Genomic DNA, 20152 nt, shown 5'->3' on the forward strand with positions numbered 1-20152 from the left:
ATATGAAGAAGAGATTCCAACTCGATACGGTCGGGCTCCAAAGCCGGAGACTAAGCCAAGAACACCAGCAAAGTCAGGGCCAGCTAGCCTTCCCAAGGTCCATCCTGCCCTCCCAGCCAGCTGTGGATGAGGCCCCCACCACAGAGTCCATTGCCAAAAGCAAAGCAACCCTCAGCCCTCCGGGCCTCTCCGAGCCCCAAGTCTGTCTCCCCCTGAGACACCCGAATGGTAGCCCCTAGGTGAGGGCGAGCCCATCCTGGTAGCCCCTCGGGCCCTCCCAGCACCGCCACCCTCAGACAGAGGGTGAGCCACCCCCGCCCCCAGCACAGCGAGGGGCGAGGGCGGGCCTGGGACCCGAGGCGTTGGGGTGGCTTCTGCAGCGGCCGGGCGAGGGCAACGTTCCATACCTGCAAGGTTCTCCTGTTTGGGGCAGACGCCTTTCGTAGGTGACAGCAGGTGGTCATCCTCATCGGGGGTCACCTGGATCCCGATCTCCACCGGCTCAGACACTTTCCTGAGCTCAGAGCGCGAGGAGGGCGGAGGGCTGCCCTTGTCCAGGCCTTTGTCATAGCAGGCCCCCAGGCTGCCGCCACACTGCTTCTTCTTGTGCTCTATAAAAACCAGGATGTCTCCCAGGGGGAAGTTCATCTGACACTGTCCACAGGTGAGCAGGTCAGGGTCGGGGCCACCCACCATCAGCCCCAGGCTGCCGGGCTCCTCTATCTCCAGACCCTCGTCTTCCTCGAGGATGGCGGCCTCCACATGCTCAGGCTCTGCTGGAGAGAGAAAGCACAAGGGGAGGGGCAGAGAAGACAAGATGGGCTTAAGGAGTCACAAGACCCATCATTCATTCCAACCCTTCCCCACCGAGAGGCAGGCCCCTCCGCTGTGGGATGCGAAGGGCTCACCACGTTCCCCACCCAAGACTCCTGGAGGTAAGGGGTTCGCCATCCTACATGCCACAGATGGGCAAACTGAGGCTCTGGGTGCAGCCCTTGCAGCTCCCAGAGGTTGCCCCTTAAGCAGTGCGGATCTTACGGCTTTCTAGTTTATTTCCTGCCAATTTCCCTTCAGTTCAGCATACGGACACACACATGACCACCTGCACATCCACACACATCCTGGTTCCACCAGGGGCTAGACCATCCCCAGCCTGGTGGCAGCATGATGGAGAGGCATCTCGAAAACTCTGCGACATCTCAGAACCACCTGGGACCTTTGAAAACCCCCAGGCACCCAGGCAGTACCCCAGACCAATGACACCGGGAGTCAAGCTTCAGGCTGTCTTTTTTTTTTTTTTTAAGGCTCTCAGGTGATTCCGATGGGCAGCCAAGGCTTAGAACAGTGAGCCAGAGCTGTTTCTCCCTGCTCTGGCGGGAGTCGCACACCCCTCTTCCCTCCCACCTTTCATTCAGGTCCTCCCCATTCATGAGCGCCCCTGCTTGCATTCCTCTACCTGAGACCTGGCTGCACACCAGACAGGAAAACAGAAACCCAGACGGGCGTCCCGGGGCTGGTCTTTCCAAGAGAAAGAAAGGACCCGGGCTCAGAAAGCAACAAGTGAGCATTGGTTCAGAAAGAAATATCGAAGGGAAAGAAAAAAAAAATAAAACAGGGAAGAGACGCGGCTAGTCAGCTGAACGAGGCAGCCAGCTTCCCTGCCAAACACTCTGCTTCTGGTCAGACTTCCATCGCTTTGTAGATTTTGCCGACATTCACCAACTCCCTACTGTCCCTTTTTGTTGGTCGGTTTTTATTTCACTCCCAGTAAAAAGAAAAGAAAGAAAAAAAACTCTTCAGACTCCAAAAGCATTTCTTGGCAGATGACAAACCACACTTGCAATGGGCTGTATGTTTTCATATTTCTTTAGCCGCCAATCTACCTACCTCCTTTCATTTTTGTTTTGTAGGGGGCAAGGGACCCAAACATTTTGAAGCTAATAAACGCCTCAAAAAGCAGCAACCCCCTCAGGAAAACCTGGGAGACACAGTCAACCAACAGGTCATAAATAAGGCAACTGGACAGCGAAGTTGCATCCACGCTCAGGGTCTGAGCAAACTCGAGGTGAAATTTGTCAAGAGCAAATGTTAACGGCCATGTAGACAGCGCCAGTGGTGGGGTCTTCCGAGAAGCCAGGGGGCAGCCAGGGGGTCTGAAACCCGAGGAGGCAGGTACGGTTTAAGTTGTGTGGCATTTAAGAAAGGATGATGAAAACCACAGAAGAACAGAGGGAAGAAACAGACTGGAGGAAAACACATTCCGTGGCAGTGAAGTTATTGACGGGCCAGAGCCAAAGAACAGATAATTTAAGGAAAAAATCCTGTGGCATCTTCCATCCTACATTATAAATCACGGCTCTGTGTGTTCTGAGCACAAGCTTCTTCAGGGCCTGCGAGAGTCCGTGTGGAAGACCCAGCAGACAGCACAGGACATGGAACACGCGTGAACTCTGCACGCAGGGGTAGGCGCCCAGGTGTTGCGGAGAAGGGAAGTGACCATCTGAGATCCCGCCCGTGCTTCCAGAAAAGCAGACGGAGCCCTCGATGAATTACGTGTAGAAATGCACGGGCGATGCGCCCTCCCAAAAACACCCCGAAGATGAAGAAATCCGAAATCTCTTGTCTGCATACCTCTAACAAAAAAAAAAAAAAGAACCTAGAAGGTAAGAAAAACCAGTGTGCACAAAGGCGGCCCCAGAAACCATTAATTACACTTTAAAAAGAAACCAGAGTTTACTTAAAAAGGAGTTGGAAGACAATGCTACATAATTAATTTACCAATTTATTTTATGAAAAGATGCTTTGCTATGGTTAAAATGTAATCACAACCCTCACCCCGAACAGTGTTTCTAGGGGTACCGGGTTCCCTGCACACGGTTTGTCAGAATGTTAAAGGTAATTATTCGGTGCCTCTTTTCCCTTTAATGATCTAACATTGAGCAATACTGTTTATATTGAAAAGCTCGCACCTTTAATTACCAATTACATATACATAATTTCAGAGCCAAAGGAGAAGGGCTGTGAAAACAGTTCTTTAGAAATATAAGGATGTATTGTGCACCATTGCCAGAGAAGGAACTCTTAATAAATGGGAGGAGGATGTCAAAATACTGTTTTGTTAAAAAAAGAGAGAGAGAGAGAGAGAGAGAAAGAGAGGCACAAAGGAAATGAGCTGAAAAAGCAAAAAAAAAAAAAAAAAGGACAAAATGAAATCGAGAATTCAAATCAAACAGGGGTGAGTTCTGTGGTAGAAAGAGTGGAGGTACCTGGTCCTTCTGAGCGGACCTGGCACTCAGCAGCATCTGTAAGGGCATTTGATAAAAAATAAACAAAGACAATATTTCATCCATCCGAACCCCAACTTGATCATCCTTTCTGTGGACAGGGAGATGTTTTCTGTCATCTAATTTCATCTTGGCTTCCCCCGTCTTGGTTTTGCGTTTCATTAAACTTTTTCAGCCGAGTCCATCAGTCTGTTCTCCCCGGTGGGAATTTTGAGAAGCCTGAATAGTTCCTCTCTGCTGCGGGATTTTAAGCTACATAATCTCAAACTTCTTTTCTCTTGCAAAAGAAACAGGCTAATTTAAAAATGAGCAAAGCTCACGCAGGCCTGTTCATAGGTATTCATCCTTCTCCTTGCCATCTTTTGCTAAGGGACTCTGTACCAACACTTTTCCTTTTTCCTCCTTTTTTTTTTTGTTTTGTTTTGTTTTGGTAACATCTGGTATTCCTTCCTTTATTTGGCAGTCTCTGCCTTTTCACTTTCCTCCTGCTGCAAGCCTCGTGAGCCCCAGTAATTGAGTCTGAAAGTATCCGAAGCCGTTGACTGGGCCGCAGGTCTGAGTTCTGCCTCCAGCCCTCTTGCAGCCAGCCAGCCTGGGCAGCCAGGCCCCGCTAGAGTCCCATCCAGAAGACAGCTCTGAACTCAGGTCCCCAGACCCAGGGTCCAGCCCTCTGCCTCCTCCAAAGGCGCCCAGGAGGAAAAGAAACAAAAATGTGTCCTTCCCCCGCCACGTGCAGTGCTGAAAGTAAAACTCCTGGAGATGACAGGGGGTGTTCGCCCAACTTCAAGGATCCGGGTTTCCTCTGCCCACCCCACCCCACCCCACCCCCTTGGGGCGTGGAGCCCTGGGCTCTGGCTGCTGCGGGAGGAGCTTCCCAGGAAAGTAGCAACGTCACCCCGAACCCCCAAACTGTCAAGCTTTTAGGTCAGAGCAGGTGGACCAAGACAGCTTGCTGAATCTCATGCTTGAGGGCTTCGGAGACACCCCCAAAGGCGGGCTGTGGTTTCATTTCCTCTGCAGGCGGATACTGAGCTGGGCGTGGGGGTGCGTGTGTATGTGTGTATGCGCGCGCCTGTGTCCCTTCTTAGAAGCCGATCGCTCACAGAAGAAATAAAAGGAGAAAGAACCACTTGCCCAGGCTCAGAGAAGGGCACAGCGAAATGGGGCCTGCCCCCCACAAACCCTCCTTCCTCAGTCCTGTGGGCACGGGTGGAGACCCACTGCCCCACACAGGCTCAGAGGACCAGGCCCCTGCCTGACAGGCAGAGTCGCCCAAACTGCCACCTAGAGATGAGAAAGCACCAGGAAAGAGAAAAGTCACATATACACAAAGCAGCCTTTCAAACTCCCAGACCCTACAAACCAGCCCCTCCGGCTGCCTTGCCCCACAAACTCCAGCCTTTAAAAAAAAAAAAAAAAAGAAGGCAAAGATGAGGTCCTTTCCTCCAAGAGGATTTCCACTTTCACGCAAAGCTCCCCCAAGAGTCAGCAGCTCTGGAAAACCCTGTTGCCCTCACTCTCATGAGCCAAATAAAGTCGATGGATCGCTGCGACATTTGACTCAACGGGAGGAAAGATGACTGAGTGCAGCTGATGACTTGTTCCAACAGCAGGTACCTGGCTGGGGTGGGTTCTGAAACGTGACATCCTAAAGCACATGGACAAACATATATTTACACACAGTTACATGTTTGTTGTCATTTTCTTTTACAACAAAACCACATTTCATTTACAAGGCGAGGACTCCTCCCAGCTCATAAATACACTTAGAAGCAATGAAATCAGGGTTCACAGATACTAATGGACATTCCTGTTAAGTGGACGGGAAACACTTGATCCTCAGACCAGTTCCCCCATGCCTCGGGCTGGCCGGGAAGGAATTTGGGCAGAAGACGGAAATGGAAAGACATCATTAACACCGACCAGGCCAAGCAGCCCACAGGCCCCCCAGCAGCTGCAGAGGCTTAGCGGGCCCTACCTGGCCAGGGACCCCCACCCCCATCACACGCTGGCTCCAAGGGCCCTGCCCGCCCTGGGTCTCCTCTAACAATTGCCCCTGCACCTGCCCTTCGGGGAATTCCAACCAAGGGGCTGGCCTCCTGCTGTCCCCAGAGCCCAGAGCATGTTCCCTGCCACACACACAGCACACAGGCCTGCGTCCCCTTAACCCTGCGTCGATTCAAATCCCAATCTTGTCCCTTAATGGCTAAGCCACAGACCAGGAGAAACCCATGGAGAATTACTGTTTCGGTGATCGGGGTGGGGTGGGTAGGGGAAGGAGGTGGGGGGAGGGGTGCCAGGCTCTCAAAATCCTGTGCCACCGACGTCACCGCAGCCATCCTATTTGTACGCGTGTTTACAAGAGACGCTGAGCATCCACGCGCTGGAGCGCCGCATCCGCCGGGAGGACAGGTTACACCTGCTTCCTACGAAGACAGCCTCCGCCAGCCAGCTCCAAACCAACAATCTGCGAAAGGATTTGCCACTCTCCTCCCCGTGAACATCCAGGGAGGGGCCGAGACCTCTAAATGCCACCAAAATGCACCCCTCGACGGAGCACACTTTCTGAACCGCCATCAACGTTTAATTTATTGGATCCAAGAGAAAATGACAGTCGTTGCGGGCGGAGGTCGGGGGGCGGTGGAGATGGGAGAGAGAAGGAATCAATTCTTGGCAGAGAAAATAATCTATGACTAGAGGACGCCTAAAGGCTCGACAAGAGGTTTATGAAGTTCTCCGCTCGGAGGGAATCACGCGGGGCCAGCAGAGGAGTCGGAGAGGAGCCTCAGCCGAGCCAGGCACGTGTTTTGAACGTCCTCATGGGGCCACGAAGGGTTAGGACCCAGCCCCATCTGGCCTCTAGGAAAGCCTTGGGGCTGCTGCTGGACCCGGGGAGGGGGCAGCCAGGCTGGTCCCAGGCAGGTCCCACAGATCTGGGCTCTCTCTTCCTGGACCACTCGTCCTCCCGGGAGGAGCAGGAGGAGGACTCCAGCCGGCTCCAGGTGTCACATCGCTGGGGGCCCAGGCCCCGTGCCACATTCATACTCGAGGGAAGGGCACAGGCTGGGGCCCGCCACCAATCCCACCAGACCCTGCCTGCTCCGCGCCAAACGCAGCACCCACCTCAAAGTGAAATCTCCCATATTTCTGACATCGCGACAGAAAGAAGGAGGCCGGGGCACAACCTCATCTGTAATGTGGATTTCCCTGTCCGTGAAGATGACCTGGGGTCTGGCTGACCGGGCCCATCGCCAGAAGACCCAGGCTTGACCTGCATTTCAGGGAAGTGGGGACTCCTGATCCAAGGAGATGTTTGGGACACAGGAAGAACCCAGTCAGCACTCTTCAGGAAAGGTGTGGGGAGGGGGTTCTGAGGGTAGGAAGAACACCCCCCTCCACATACACAAACTGTCCTCTATGCCCCCAGCCTGCTTTCAGGATACTTAAGCATGTTAAAATCGGCTCCCTGAAAACTCCCCTAACTTGCTTGACAGACTTGGTCCAAACTCCCCACCTCCCTCAGTGCACCCGCCTCTCCAGATCCCCCAAAACTGAGCTCCGGAGGCCGGGTCTCACACATCCAAAAGGAAGAAAAAGACCCCACGAACAAGGAAAGCACCGCTCAGGTGTATTCACAGAGCCCACTCACTACCACAAGGTGACTAAGAACAAAGTCAAGCCCACGATACCAAAGCACGGAGTGACCTATGTTTTGAGAAATCAGATAGTTCTTTAAAGAAAAATGCTTTGCTACAGAAATCCTTCTAAACACATTCAGAAGATTCAAGAAACCTGCAAACACCTTAAATTTTCAGACACGACAAAGCTCGTAATAAAACATATAAAAGCATTCTTCGAGGCCCAATGAAGAGATTTGTTTTCTTTAATGCTGTGCCTTTTCAAAGGTGCCAAACAGAAGAAAAGGACCGTCCACACAGGATGCTGAACTGAGAGCCTTTAACTGGAGGCGAGGCTCTGAGGCTCACAGCAAAACAACAAGAGTGAAAACTGCTTCCAACATCTCGTTTCCAAGGTAGAAATTTAAACTTGATTCCCCCCGCTTTTTAATTCTCAGCAGTGCATCCATTTCTGAGGCTCACGTTCATCACAATAACGCTGGCACTCAACTTTCCTGAGTCATTTTTGCTTGCTGTTTTAGTATAGAACTCGTTAGAACATTCTCAAGTGTATCTGCATTTCAGCAGTTCAGTCGAAGGGGGTCATAAAAAAGTTGTGTAAAACAGAGGATTTTTTTTTTTTTTCACTTTGAAGTTACCTAATTCGGTGTGGTCTGGGATTTCATTATCGTAGCAGAGCTCGGGCTGGCTAATTCAACACCCAAGCAGATTATCAGCTGCCTCGGAAAAAAAGAAATAAAGAATGAATTTCTTGAATTTCAGCAACTACACAAAAGACTTGCATATGTCAAAATGCCGGACGAGAGTCCCCGTGAATGTAGCACCATTAATCAAACCGCGATCTGGTGTCACTTTTGCCAGTAAAAAAACGATGCTTCTCCCCTCGCTCCCCTCACTGGCTCGTGCGGAAGACACTCGAAGTGTGTCCCTCGGCTTTCATGTGCCTCCAAATAGCCTGCTCTCGGCACTTTTTATACATGCCTGGGGAAAACCACTGCTCGAGGGAGCCGGTCAGCAAATGGCTTTTCTTGGGGAGGGGAACAACAGCTCGGGTAGATCTCACTGACGTTTGGCTGTCTGGGAAGGAAGGGTTGTGAGATGAGGAAGAGGGCCTTGCCAGGCCCCCAGGCCCCATCGTGGGATTAAACAGAGAGCTGGAAAATGACAAAGCCACACTCAGAGCAGCCGGGTGACACAGACATCCATCCCTGATGTTCTGCCGTGCCCTCTCCCTTAAAAAAAAAAAAAAAATGCCAGTAGGCCCAAAGCTAACACTACCTTCAGAGAAGGATGCTTGGCCAGCATCAACAACTTGACTGTGGCCACAGTTCCCAAAGAGCATTTATTTTCCCCCGTCCTTGCAAATGTGACAACAGCATCAAACCCAGCCCAAAGCCCTTGGAGAGTTTTAGCTAAAGGTAGGACCTAACCAGACAGCCAGAGGGTCCTTCCTTAAGCCATAGGAGATGCAGGAGATGGTCCCCAAAGGTCAGGAACCCCATCCTGACCCTCCTCCTCGTATAATTATTTTCTTCACACACTGTCGAACCTGTAGTCTGTATTTAGTTACAGCTTGTGAAACTCCCCCAAGTTCCAAGGGAAAGGATTGGGGATTTTTGAAATGACTTTTTTTTTTTTTAACGGTTTTCTGCAGGCCAGAGGCCACGGCCCCAGCCCAAGGGTTCAAGACAACAGTGGTGTTTTATCTCTGAGTTGTCAAATGAGCTCACTGCCGCAATGTGCTTACAACAGGCTTGATTCAAACATTAAATGAAGTAGAGAAATCATCAGATAAATTGCTGGCCCTCTGTACTGCAGAGTGAAGGCTCTTTCCCCGGCTGATGACAGCGCTAGGCTTTTGTCTGACCTAATTTATTTCTCTTTTAGGTTAGAATAAAGCACTCCTTTCCTGTCTCCACGTAACCTCTTCTGCCCATGGACTGAACTCAGTACAGGAGACTCAGGGTTAACTGTGCTGTCTGCAGATTTCTTGAACTTGGAGAAGAAGACATTATAGATCCAGAAATCCTGTGATCAGAAGCCCACATATCCCCCAGCACGAAATTACACGGTTAGGGGAGAAATCATCTCGTTAAAGGCCGTCCATTAAGGGCACCGTTCGGGGTGAAAAGCATTAGCAAAGCTGGGTCTCGCAAGCACATACTCCTCTCAAACAAAGTTTTACATGTTATTTGAGTTGGCATTTTATCTCTTTGGGGACTGATGCTTTTTCCCTTAGTACAGTGGGAACATTACCTAATAAATGGACTTGAGAATCCGAGTGTTATAAAATCTGAGCTGAAAGGATTTCCATTCATCAAGCTGTTTTAGACACGACTCCCCAAGGCAGCGGCAGATCGCGGGGTCTGTGACATGCAACACAGGAACGGACAGAACGAGGTTCACGCTTCCCAGACACCCCCCGCCACAGCCCATCCCGTGTGCCTCGACGACCTAATGGAATTCATAAAGTCAAGACCACAGACTAACTAGAGGAAACACACCCGCTCAAAAAACTAAGCACTGCAATTGTTTTCCAAAAAAAAATTAAAAAGAAAAATTGTCCCCCCATCTGCCTAGTGAAGGCTTGTAAATCAATGCCGATAGCTTGAAAATAGATTTCTCAAACTTATATTCTCATTTTGTCCTGCTCGACTCTCTGCAGGAAAATCAATATTACAACTTCACACTTAAGACATTTTGCAGCAACGTAAACGGCTCTCGCGGCTGATGGAAGCCTGGTCCCGGCCTCTCGCGGCGCCGGCTCCGCGCATGACACGGGCACGGAGCTCCCCCTAGCTGCCAAGTGGCGCCAGGCACCGCTGGGCGTTGCAGCCTTGCCATCCACCAAAAGCCTATTCAACTGAAAGTTTATTTTGGAAAGTCTTTTATCACAACAAGCGACAGAGAATGCAAAAAAGATCGGAGAAAGGAGATGAAAAGGAAAAAGGGAAGGTGAGGGCAAGCCGTGTTCTGAGCCCAAAGGCAAGGGCCAAGAGCTCGATTCTGACAAGCAGCTAGAAACTGGTGCGCTATGCAGCGGGAAACCGGTCTGTGGGAACCCAACTGCTCAGCCTGCTTCCAGTTCCCCTGAGACAGAAGGCTAATTACTGCCCAGTGCACCCAAAGCTGGCCTGCCCTTTGGAACCCTAAGACCCAGTTAGCCCTGCACAGTGGCCACCAAAGCACCGCACCCAATCTGACCTCAGCCTCCCTCCATGTTCCTAAGGCTGGCTTCCCCAAAGCAGCTGTATTCACTCCGGCATTTGAGAAATGACTCGCTTTTCTGTTACGACATATTTTGAAGGCCAGACAAAAATCTCCAAGGCCAAAGCACAGACAGAGAGCAAACCCCCGCCCCCGCACCTCCCACCCTCAAAAAAAAAAAAAATGCCACTGTACATAATTTTCAGGGAGGGAAAGACTACCCTTTAAAAATACTAGCGGTTGTTAAAATATGCTCATGGCTGTCTTCTCTCAGGTGTGAATTACAAATGAATAGAATCAGCCGGGCATAACACCTTGGATGAACACGGTTTTTTACTCTCCCTTAGAATCAGAGCAGCTGACTTATGTCACACTTCTAATGATATGGGGTTCCCTTCTGTGCAGAAGGGGGACAAACTTCACTCCCCCCACCTCCCAGAATTATCAAAAAAACAGAGGGGCCTAGATCTGATGAAATTTATCAAAGGCCCAATTTTGAAACATACGTGGACACCTGGAGATACACTCTACCCTGGGGAGTTAAGATAATTGTAAGCACAGCGGCCTTCAAAACATACAGCTACAGCAAAACCTAATTTAAAAGGCAACCATGGAATTAACACGGTGAGCCTAACTTCTGCATCAAATCTTGGGTCTCTCTAGTTGTTCTGCAAAATCGTGAACTCATACAGAAAATTACTAATCTTCCAAGGAAACCTGTTGGGGGGGTTGTTGAAAAATAAAATCACCTGCACTGGAGTTGAGTTATCTACCCCGGACTTGTTATTTCCTTCGGAAAGTCTCAGGCTGGGGTTCATCTGCCTCTCCACTCACCTTGCCTGGCACCACCGGCTCACGGCCCTTTCCTCTCTGCCTGGTCAGTCCACTGTCCCTCATCCTCCCCTCTTCACTATTGTCACTGAGTTGTTTTGTGTTTGTTTTTATTAATAGCTGTGTCTGTCCTCCGGCTTTAAAAGCCACATCCATCTGGGTCAAACATTTTGAAACAAACCAGAAGCCTAGGTCTTCATCCCCAGCTGTCTCCCACACTCTCCTCCCGGGCTCCTCTTCTCTCTGACCTGTCTGTAAATTTAACTAGCTCATTATGGAGTCCTTCTCCGCCTTGCCAGCCCCCCACCCCCAAGATTATCGATGCCGTTTGTGTGCTCTCTGTGTCTCAGACCATCAGTTATCCCAAGTTGCATCATCTCGAAAGAACCTGAAGCCAGCGGGCTGCCACCCAACTGAAGATGTACCACGCTTTAGGTGGTTTCTTTTCACATTTAAAAGCTAAAACGTGGGTCCCCAATCAGGGCTGTGACAGCACCCATTTGGCTGGCCACAGCTCCAGAGCACCTGAGACCCACGACTCCTGCATCGTTGAGGAGACACACTTGTACAGGCCTTAAGCCTAAACTGCATCCCATTCTTGCCTTTTCCCCTGCCTGCATTCCCACCTCCTGGGTGACACAGGACAGACAGAAAAGCCAGCTGCTTTGGGGATAATAAATAGCCTTGTCTGAGAACTGGTTGGACCACTCTCCCTTCTTAAACCCCTGCACATGCCCTGGGCTCCATGGGCCCCTGAAAAGCAGGCAGGATATCCTTTGCCCCCCACCCCCTGGTCTCCTTCTCCCCATTTCTCCTTCCCAGCCACTGCTCCAGGGTCAGCCGGGCTTTCCCCAGCACTGCTCTGAGCAAGGCTGAGACAGCCATGGAACCAACGAAGGAGGGAAGGATGTCACACCAGGCACCCCTGGCCCCCCCATGCCACCCAGCCGCCACCAGTGCTCCCGGCCAGGGCTTGTTCCCGAGGTCCCAGGAATGCCAGAAGGGGAGAGAGCAAAAGCAAAGCGAACCTACCTGCTTCTTTCCCCCTTTACACACAAGTGCAAACACTCCTGGCTTCTTCGCTGCTGCCAGCTTGGCAATGCACCCCCCATAACTCCCCCTTACCGGAGCACCCCCCCCCAACGTCCCCCTCCTCAAAAACAACCCTTGCAATTATACAGAGGCTCTGTGGGGCAAATTGCCTCCTGGAGAAATTAGGTGTCTGCAACTACAGACATTCTAACAGCCGCTCCACCATCTAAAGGGGGGAGTGGGGGTGTAGAATAAGAGATTGCTAAAGGCTCGATAAAGGACTAAATGTCAACGGGTGAAAAGGACCTTGATCAAACCAGGCTAAAATCTGGTTGCAAAACATTTTGTTTTAAATGCAACCAGCAAGTCTTCTTTGATGTTACAATGGTGAAAAATATAAGAGAAGCCCTCTTCCCTCCCTCTAGAAAGGCGTCCCTCTCCCAAGGCAAGCCCACTTTCATATCTATTCCCCTCCCCAAAAAATAATCATAAATCCACAAATTCTTACTAATGTATGTGCTGTAACAAAGGAGAGATGGCAGCAGCGGAGGCTCCGAGCAGATGGCTCCTATGCTGGGTTTTCCGGGGAGGGGAGAACCCCTTTATATATTTATTTATTTATTTAAATTTTTTAAAATATAACATAAATATTCGGCTCTTGGCCGCCCCGCAGCCAGTCCTCGGCGACGGATGGGCGCACAGCCCTCTCCAGCTCCGCGCCGGCAGCCGGGCCCCAGCCTGACAAGGTGATCCGAGGATGGCAAGGAACACAACCTGCCCGCGGTTTCGATGGCACCCAGAGGATGTTTTATTTCTATTGCAATTTAAAAGAAAAATTTAAAAAAAAAAAAAAAAAAGCAACGGCGACTCTGGCACCGCGAGAGAAAGGACCGCGGGGAAAGGTTTGCGCGCGGCGGAGCAGCGGCCCCGCGGGCTGCGGCGGGCAGGGAGCGCGGCGAGCAGACCTTCCCGGTGCAAGTGTGCAGGCACCCGGGCGAGCTCCCCTGCCAACCCCGTACCTGGCCCGCTCCCGCACGCTTCTTCCCTTCGCTAAATAAACCCGACCGGGACGCTGGAAGCGGCTGCGTCTCTGCCCCCTTGACTGACTTTGCCTTCCCCGCCACTTGCTTGAAACCCACATGATTTCAGCCGGTGGATTTCCACTGCGACCTGCCTTGTTTATTTAGACAGGGGAAGATGAAAGATCTGAGATAGGCAGATGGGTAAGAGATGGATAGGTCTCTTTCCCTTTTTTTCCTCTTTTCTTTCTTTTATTTTTTTTTTTCCACTATTTTACAAGCACGTCCCTCTCTTCCCACTCCGAGCTGACAACCCTTTCCCCCCAGCCCCCTCGTGGAGGGGATTTTTCACCAGCCCCCGATGTCCCCCACCTTTTTTTTGGAGTGGGGGGGAAAGAAGACAAGAACATCCCAGGAGACAGACGGAGGTGGGGAAATGGGGGTGGGGGTGCAGGAGCCCAGCAAACAGCCGCGCAGCTGGATTCTTTTGCAAATAGCACGAGGAGGGGAGAGAAAGGCGGCAGCGGAATCCGAGGACCGGCGTGGCCGGCGCCCTGCCCGGCCGGGTGCCGCGACTGGGGGAACTCGGAGCCAGCGGCCACCCTTCGCCCTGCGTCTCCCCCAGGCCCGAGCGCACCCCGCTCCCCTCCGCCGGCGCCGTCAGCGCGGACCCACGCGCTCGCCAACTTTTCCCCACTTCCCGGCTCCCCCCTCCCCCTCCGCTCCCCCAACCCCCTCCCCCCTCCTCTCCAAACCCCGCCACCAGCGCCGCCGCCGCCACACACGCCGCTCGGAGGGGCGAGCGTCCAGCCGGGCTCCGCGCGCACACACACACACCTCCTCCAGCCTGCGCGCCCCCTCCCCGGCCCCGGAGCCCGCTCCGCAGGCCCCCAAGCCCCGGGCGCATCGGACTGCGCAGCGCCCGGATTCCCCGGGCTGCAAAGAAACTTTCCTAAGGCCCTCCCGCCCCCCAACCAGGCTCTGGGCCGACGCCGCTGCCCCTGTGCGAGCCCGCGGGCCGCCCGGGCACCCGGCCCGGCTGCGCCCGGCTCGGTGTCCCCAGCCCTGGGCGCCCGGAGCCCCACGCTCCGGCCCCTCGCGCGCACGCCGCAGACACTTACGGGTGATGATCTCCCTCTGGGACAAGTGCTGCGGGTTGCCCTGTTTGCGGCGGGACATTGCCCCGGCATCTATTCTGACATCGCCCGGAGAGCTGGACCGATGGGGGGAGCCGGGGGAGGGGGTCCGAGCCGCCGCCGCTGCCGCCGCGCCGCTGCCGCCGCCGCACCTCCTCCTCTGCCCGGGTTGGTGTTTTGGTTTTTTTTTTTTTTCCTTCCTCTCTTGCCCTCTCTTCCTCCTCTTCTTCTTCTTTATTTTGCGCTTTCTTCTATGCTGTTTTTTCTTTTATTTGCAAAAAGAAAAAGAAGGAAAAAGAAAAAGCAAAACCTCTCGATCTAAAATAGGAGAAAGGAAAAAAAATCTGCTGCTGCTTGCCGCGGACTGGCTTGCTTCTTCAAAAATATATTCTTTTCAAGGAAAAAAAAAAATTGCATACACTTCTTCAAACTGCTTGGCCTCCTGGACTTCCAAATGTCTCGAACTTAAACCGGATTTTGCACCGGCTCCTGACACTTTGAGGGTCTGGTAGGTGTAAAGCGCACTTCTACCAGGAAGGGGGGGGGGGAGGGGGGAAAATGCAAACAAATAAAAAATAAAAGAAGAAAAAGAAAAGAAAAAAAGCCAAGAAAACTTGAGGACTTGTCTCGTACCCCCTCACCCCGCCCCCTCAAAAAACCCAAAGCAATGTAAAACTGCCCCGGTTCGGTGGTTTCTGGGTTTTCTGCGGGCTGCCTGTTTTTTTCTCGGAGACTGACCCTTCCGAGGCTCTGGGGGGACTCCAGGAGCGGCTCCTTCCCAGTTCACCTGGCAGGCTGGCGCCGGCCGGAGAGGCTGCCGGGTCCCCGCGAGCGCTCCCCAGCGCTCCCCTGGAGCCGCTGGCCCGGGGGGAGCTGGGCTGCGGGGCGGCTCACCCAGTGCGCCTGGGTCGGTGCGGGCGCGGACTGGGAGCTATAGATTGCAACGTGAAGATGGCGGAGTCCGGGTTCTCTGGGAGCTCTCGGTCTCTCTATGGCTGGGGCTGCCTCTGTACAATGGGATAAAATTCAAGTTCAAGTGCGGACGTGACGTTTAATCTGCACTAGAGACAAAAAGACCCAGAGAGTCGGAGCACTGGGGGCGACTAGCGGTGGCTTTTTAACATTGTACCCTGTAAGAGAACAAGAAAGCACACACACACAGAGACACACTCGCGCGCGCGCGCGCACACACACACACACACACACACACTCGCCCGTGCGCACACCCGCAGTTCAGGCCGGCCACACGTGCGGCGTTTTTTTTGTGTGCGCTCGTCTCCTCCCGGTGCACTGGCAGCGCAAAATGGGGGGAGAGAGGGAGGGCCGTGGGCAAGATATTTTTAAATAAAAGAAAATCCTCTCCATCCCTCCTCCCCTCTAGGGAGCTGGACCCCCAGAGAAGGGGGGCGGAGTGCGGTGTGCGTGGAAGTAAGTTGAAGCAACGCAAGTCCCCACCCACTCACTGGAAAGCTCTTGGGGGGTGGGGGATGGCTATGAAAGAGTGTTGGGGTCGACACGAGGACTAGGACCACATGGTCAATTACTCCGTCTCCCTAGGAAAGTAGTTTGGTTGTTTTCACTTTTATTGAGGGGTCGGGGTTAAACTTCCAAAAAGTGTCTCCATATCAATCCTAATATTTCAAACTGGGAGAGCCAAGGGGAGAAGATAAAAGATACTAAGAGGAAAGAATTCGGGGCACATTGAGGGGCAGGGAAACGTGAGACCTTGTCTGAGTCCCATTCCGGAAGGCATGTCCACCCGAAATCTTTGCGCTCCCTGCACCTCATCCCATTCAGTCTTGGGGTCAAACACGGAGCCCACCCCTAACGCCAAGGTTTTTCGGAAGCATGGGGGTGAGGGGCACGGGTGCTTCACGTGGGAGAGTGTCTCATAGTTGCCGACCCAGAAGTAGGTGTGGCCGGATCTTTGGACACACTCGCGTGGGTGACCCCCCTCGGGTCCCCCAGTCCCTTCCCACCCCTTGACAATTATTGCAGCCTGGAAGTAACGCCCCCCACCCCCAGGGCTCCTCCGCCCAGGGCAGGACTTGAAATTGCCCGTCAGTCTGGAAAGGAAGGACACAGCTGCCTTGTCAGCCGTTTGATCTCCAGCCGGCGAGGCTGAGAGGAGGTGTGGGGGCCTGTCCGTGGCCCGGGGACAAGGCCAGGACGCGGGCCGCGTGGACATCTACAACCCCCCCTCCAACCTCCCAGTCCCTCCTCCAGCCGCGGCCAACTTCATCCGTTTCGCGACTTGACCTCCGGGCTGGACGCGCCACGCGGCCGGCCCCCTCGCCCTTCCCAGGGTTTCTCGGGTCTGGGGCAGGAGGCGGCCAGGGCGGGTCCGGGCCTGGCTCGGGGCTGGGCTTCGCGCGAGCCCAGCTGCACCCACCCCACCCCGCCCCCCAGGCCGGGCTCTGGCGGCCTCCTGGGAGCGCAAGGCTGGGCCGTGACGCCTCCGGGCGCGCCGCCTCCCTCGGGGCCTTTTCCTTGGAGGGGTACGGGGCGGGGGCGGGGGCGGAGGGGGGGGCGTTGTTCCCCCCCAAGGTCTTGGGTGGGGCGACGGCACCGACAACTTACCGGAGCGAAGCGCCCATTAGCGAGGACAGAAAGAGCTCCCTGCCCAAGCCACCCCCCACTAAAAAATAACAATAAAATATGTTCTAGCAGGCAGTTTTGCGGACCGGGCTTCAGGGTCGGGGGACGAGCTGGTAGAGACTGGGCGGAGGGGGTGAAAGGGGGCGAGCGAAGAGCCAGTCCGCATGACCTCCCCACCCGGGACTGCATGCCCACCACCCACCACCGACACCCCACCTCCACGTGGTCCAAAGTCTGGAAGCACCTCCCTCTCCTCCCATCCAGCCCCGCCACGAAAATCTTTCCAGGAAAGTGGCCTAAGTAAGAAAGAAAAAAAAAAATGCCGACACGCACCTTTAATAAACTTCTCAAGAATACCGTACACCGGCCATCCCAACTCGCCCACATTCTTAAACTTGGGAGAGTTTGGTTTGTTTGTTTTTTTTTAAGCTGAGAACTGGCGGTGTGAAGTCCAGAGAGGGTTAGCGTGTGGCCCAAGGTCACACAGCGCAAGGAGGCAGGTCTGGACTCAAATTGCCGGCGGTTCCCCGCCGCCTGCGCTCAGGCGCCCGAAATCCCAGCAGGCCGACCCTCGCCCTCCCGGGGTTGATTGCAAGGATGGGGACTCGGGTCTGCGGGCAGTCGGGGTGGGACTGGGTAACCCCCCTCCAAGAAAGCACCCCCCCCCCGACTGTAGACTGCGCGAGGCGCCCGGGGTCGGGAGTGGGGAGGGGGCGCAGCGGCAGCTGCTAAGTCGCGCGCACTCGGGCGGCGGCGTCTGGGGAGGGGGCACCCCGCCCCACCCCCAGCAGGAAGTAGCGGGCGAGGGGCGGCGCGGGCCGCGACTGACCCGGGGAGCACTTCCTCATTGGCCCCGCGCTGCCCCGACGGCGGGAAGAAGGACGCGCGGGCGGGCCGGCGCAGGGCTGGACACGCCGCCGCCCGCCGGCGCGCTCCACCTCGCGGCGGCCGGGGAGAGGCTGCCCTGCCCCTGCCCGGCCCTGCGCTGGCCGCTTCGCCTTCCTCCTCCTCCTCCTCCTCTCGGGAGAGGCGGCCGGGCGCAGGCAGCGAGCGATCCCAGCTGCCGCTCCAGTCTCCTTTTTTTCCCTCTGCCCGTCTGGCACGGGCATCATTAGCGCTGAAAGCTGTTAATGTCTGGTCTCACAGCTCCCCCTTTAGTCTTGCTGGGCTCCCTGTCTCGCGTTCCAAGCCGGATCAATAGCCGCCTCTCCGCCGACCTTGACCTCTCCCTCGACCCCTCCCGGCTTCGGCAGCTGGCCCGCGCTAATGTTTCCCCACTCGCCTGATGCCCAGACAACAGGCAGGCGAAGCGGGAGGCGGGTGGCAGAGCTCGGGCCCCAGCCCCATCCCTGTTACCCTCCCCAGGACCCCAGGCAGGCCAGCGATCCAAGACCCTTCTGAGAAGGTTACTGCACCCGCGCGAGCGCGGGGGCGCGCGCGCGCGCGCACGCACACACACACACACACACACACACCATACCCTGATCTACACACACACACACACCATACCCTGATCTACACACACACACACACACACACACACACACACACCATACCCTGATCTACCGAGGCTTTGTTTAGAATAAAAGTCACTCCCTTCCCCAAAATGGAGGGGAAGGGGGTGCAGGTGCTTGACATATGAAAATAAAAGGGGAAAGTGCAAGTACAAATATGGCGCTAAATACCACAATACAACCAACTGGGTTCTCCAAAACCTGCTGCAGACCTACTGTGTGCTGGGCCCAGAGCTGGGTCTTTGTGCAGACAGGAATCAGATGGAAAGAAACGCCACATTTGCTGCACTCTTAAAATAAAAAAAAAAAAAAAAAAAGACCACGGTGTCAGAAAGCTTTTTGAACTCACAAATATTTCCAGCTTCGCAGTGCATTCCAGCAGATAATCCTTCATATTTTTCAGTCTCTTTAAATTTCTTTATTGAGGAATAGTTCGAGAATCATAAATCGTTTTGTCAAATCAAAGTGCATTTTTATTAACCTTGTGTGGGGCTCTGGTTCCCAGTGTGGCTGCAGGGCCCAGGCCATGCAGTGGGGGCACATTAAACAGTCACATTACACCCCCTCCCTCCAAGCCAGGCTTTTTAAAAATTCTTTGAACAATTCTCAGTACTTAACTCTTAGCGCTATTTGAGATTCTGCAATGCTATCTTTGCCTTCTGAGCTGTTATATTTTGTATTACGTCTTTACTAAAAAACCGGAACCAATCAAGATGTGTAGTGTCAGTAAAAATGGGAATTCTCAAAATTTCTGCAGAAAGAAAACGGATGTTTCATTTGTTTTTTACACAAGGCTCCACCCTCTAAAATGTAGTCAGATAACTTTGAGGCAACATAAAAATTCAACGACCTGTCTTATCAAATTGTCTTGGATTTTATTTCCGGTGCTTAAAAAGAAAAATCCAGGCAAAGAGAAGGCAAATCTTTTCATATTCACAGGTGGGCAAACACAGAAGCAAACTGCATCTACTGAATTCTATTCCTCAGCATCTGTAAATGCTATTGACTGTGAAGGTGAGGATAAATAAAATGCACCCATCTGATGGGTGGATTGACTTGTTTTAAACTTTTTAGGAAACTGCAATGGAAGTCCTAAGCAAATCATATTTACATACATATTAATAAGGCCCCCAAGATGGTCCTTATCTCCTTCTTCACTGCTCCCGAATCTCTAGGAGTTTTCAATTCCAAAAGACAAAAAAGGCATCTTAAGCTTCCTGGCATATCTTCTAGAATTATTTTATGCCATTTCTGAATATTACAGCAAATTTCTAGGACCCAGTAGCTCTTGATGAAAGCTTTGCTAGATTTGGAGTTTGGTTTTTGTTTTGTTTGTGTGTGTGTGTGTGTGTGTGTTTTGGGTTTTTTTGTTGTTGTTTTTGTTGTTGTTGTTTTTGCATTGTCACCTTATAGCAGAGGCTGAACCGCAAAACTTGCCTTCCAACAAGTGTTGGGTTGATTCTTTCCATCCACTGAAAGTACAGCATTGCTTTTCTTAAAGCATGACATCATTCACACCTTCTTCATCTCTGCAGTAATACCTGGGCTTGATACTGACTCCCGGAAGGATGGAAGCTCTTGGAAATCTGTGAGGCTTCCCTGCCTGCTGTTTTCATAGCTGCAGCCTATGAGGGGTTAAACCAAAGTCGCTGTTCCTGATTCATGTATTATTTTCCTTAAAAAAAAAAAAAATACTTACCCAGCTCTCCGTATATGAAAAAGACTTACACCCACATCGAATGTTCCTAGCTCTGTCCCTGTCATCAGAAATGATATTGAATGGCTCAGTACTAGGGGATCTGGAACTATTTCTACAGCTTTCTCACCTCATTTGGAATTTTCTTGCCTTGCTAATTTTAATTCTTTAGTTGAGTCATCAATTCAAATTTGGTC

At 52.8% G+C, this 20152-nt stretch overlaps 1 protein-coding gene across 8 annotated transcripts in view; it reads right to left on the reverse strand.

Moving 5' to 3' along the window:
• Positions 1 to 15140, reverse strand: part of BCL11B (BCL11 transcription factor B) — a 101914-nt gene extending 86774 nt beyond the window's left edge. For 2 of the 8 annotated variants that reach the window (XM_027957379.3, XM_042235467.2), the window contains exons 1-2: positions 14133 to 15140; positions 408 to 773 (exon numbers count right to left, since the gene is read on the reverse strand). In XM_027957379.3, coding sequence (XP_027813180.1) covers positions 408 to 773; positions 14133 to 14190 — 424 coding nt within the window. In that variant the 5' untranslated portion in view covers positions 14191 to 15140. Of the gene's footprint in view, positions 1 to 407; positions 777 to 7560; positions 12577 to 14132 lie in introns of those variants that run through there. The other 6 variants (XM_015101817.4, XM_042235466.2, XM_060401475.1 and 3 more) reach the window with 4 other exon arrangements.
• Between the last annotated feature and the right edge of the window lie 5012 nt (positions 15141 to 20152).

Source organism: Ovis aries, chromosome 18 (assembly GCF_016772045.2).
Source record: "Ovis aries strain OAR_USU_Benz2616 breed Rambouillet chromosome 18, ARS-UI_Ramb_v3.0, whole genome shotgun sequence".
In the NCBI taxonomy this organism is placed as follows: domain Eukaryota; kingdom Metazoa; phylum Chordata; class Mammalia; order Artiodactyla; family Bovidae; genus Ovis; species Ovis aries.